General features: G+C 31.4%; 1 protein-coding gene across 1 annotated transcript; it reads right to left on the bottom strand.

The window, feature by feature from the left end:
- Positions 1 to 61: 61 nt before the first annotated feature.
- LOC105559760 lies at positions 62 to 1,087 on the bottom strand. The gene is made up of 3 exons (XM_012008350.1): positions 899 to 1,087; positions 644 to 819; positions 62 to 415 (listed from the first exon to the last, which is right to left on the bottom strand). Exons 1-3 carry the CDS (start codon positions 1,027 to 1,029, stop codon positions 204 to 206), a joined length of 519 nt encoding a protein of 172 aa, XP_011863740.1. The 5' UTR covers positions 1,030 to 1,087; the 3' UTR covers positions 62 to 203.
- Between the last annotated feature and the right edge of the window lie 6 nt (positions 1,088 to 1,093).

The raw sequence follows: 1,093 nt of genomic DNA, 5'->3' as shown, positions 1-1,093 counted from the left end.
AAAAAAAAAATTTCAAATGATGCATCTTATAAACTGCAGTACTGCAAAAACAAATAGATATTTGATAAATAAGCACTATAAACAAAAGTAAAACTAAAATCACATATTATGAACATATTGAAATACACAATATGCATATTGCATCAGTCTTATTGTTACATTATAAAGATCAGTCTTCTTAATATATCTTTTATCACATTTCCTTATGTCTGTTTGTATTTCTCATCTTCTTCTTCAGCTTCATATAATCTTGACAAAAATTCTATTTCCAACTTTGATCGAGATTTATAAGATAATCTGTGCAAACCTTCTGCCAAACGTGTCACAAATCCATCTATAGGATTTGGTTCTGCATTATGTGTTAAAGACTTAATAAAAGCTTCTTCGTATTCGTCTAAATTAATCCTCTTCCTCTCTGCAACAAAGAAATATATGCATTTATTATTTTTATTCGCCAATGTAAGTTGTACCCCTTATGAAAAATCATACGTTGACGGTCCGAAATAACCATCAAATTGAGTGTAAACCTTCATGAAACACTCGATTATGAAGGTTTACACTCAATTTGATGGTTATTTCGGACCGTCAACGTAAGATTATTGAGTGTATTTTTCATAAGGGACATAAACACTACAATTCATACTTTTTGATTTCGGTGATGTCGGGGAAACTGGAGACGTGTTATTATTATTGTCGGCGATAGGAGTAGAAATATCAATATCATCCACGTTAAAGTTGTCACTTGTCGATGTTGATGGAACGCTGTTTGAAGAGGAAGCTTGCTCTTCATATGTTGATCGTTGCAAGGACGTTACAGTTCTGAAATAAATATTAGGATGTTATGACTACAATATATAATATTATAATCAAACTAAACTATCACTATTTTTGAACGTACTGTCGATATTCAAATGTATCATTTAAGAACGTCATTACATTGTAGTGACGAAAGGATGGTTTTATTGGAAAATTCTTTGGTATACCAGCTGCACCACTTTTTTGTACAATACTTTGCTTCCGTTTTAACATATTTCTTGCTTTTCTGTAACAATCTTTTAAATAGATCCAGCGTTTTTCCGCTTCAGTAGCAGTA

Source organism: Vollenhovia emeryi, unplaced genomic scaffold (genome assembly GCF_000949405.1).
Source record: "Vollenhovia emeryi isolate VEMERY1.0 unplaced genomic scaffold, V.emery_V1.0 DF951446.1, whole genome shotgun sequence".
In the NCBI taxonomy this organism is placed as follows: Eukaryota; Metazoa; Arthropoda; class Insecta; order Hymenoptera; family Formicidae; genus Vollenhovia; species Vollenhovia emeryi.
The sequence above is the reverse complement of the archived record's forward strand: the minus strand, read 5'-3'. Positions and strand labels throughout refer to the sequence as shown.

What these genes read in the sequence shown, in the direction of transcription:
- LOC105559760 (XM_012008350.1), bottom strand. Translation starts at nt 1,029, where the DNA reads ATGTTAAAACGGAAGCAAAGTATTGTACAAAAAAGTGGTGCAGCTGGT. An exon ending in GATACATTTGAATATCGACA is followed by an intron (nt 820 to 898) that starts GTACGTTCAAAA and finishes TATTTATTTCAG; the next exon opens with AACTGTAACGTCCTTGCAAC. An exon ending in GACATCACCGAAATCAAAAA is followed by an intron (nt 416 to 643) that starts GTATGAATTGTA and finishes TCTTTGTTGCAG; the next exon opens with AGAGGAAGAGGATTAATTTA.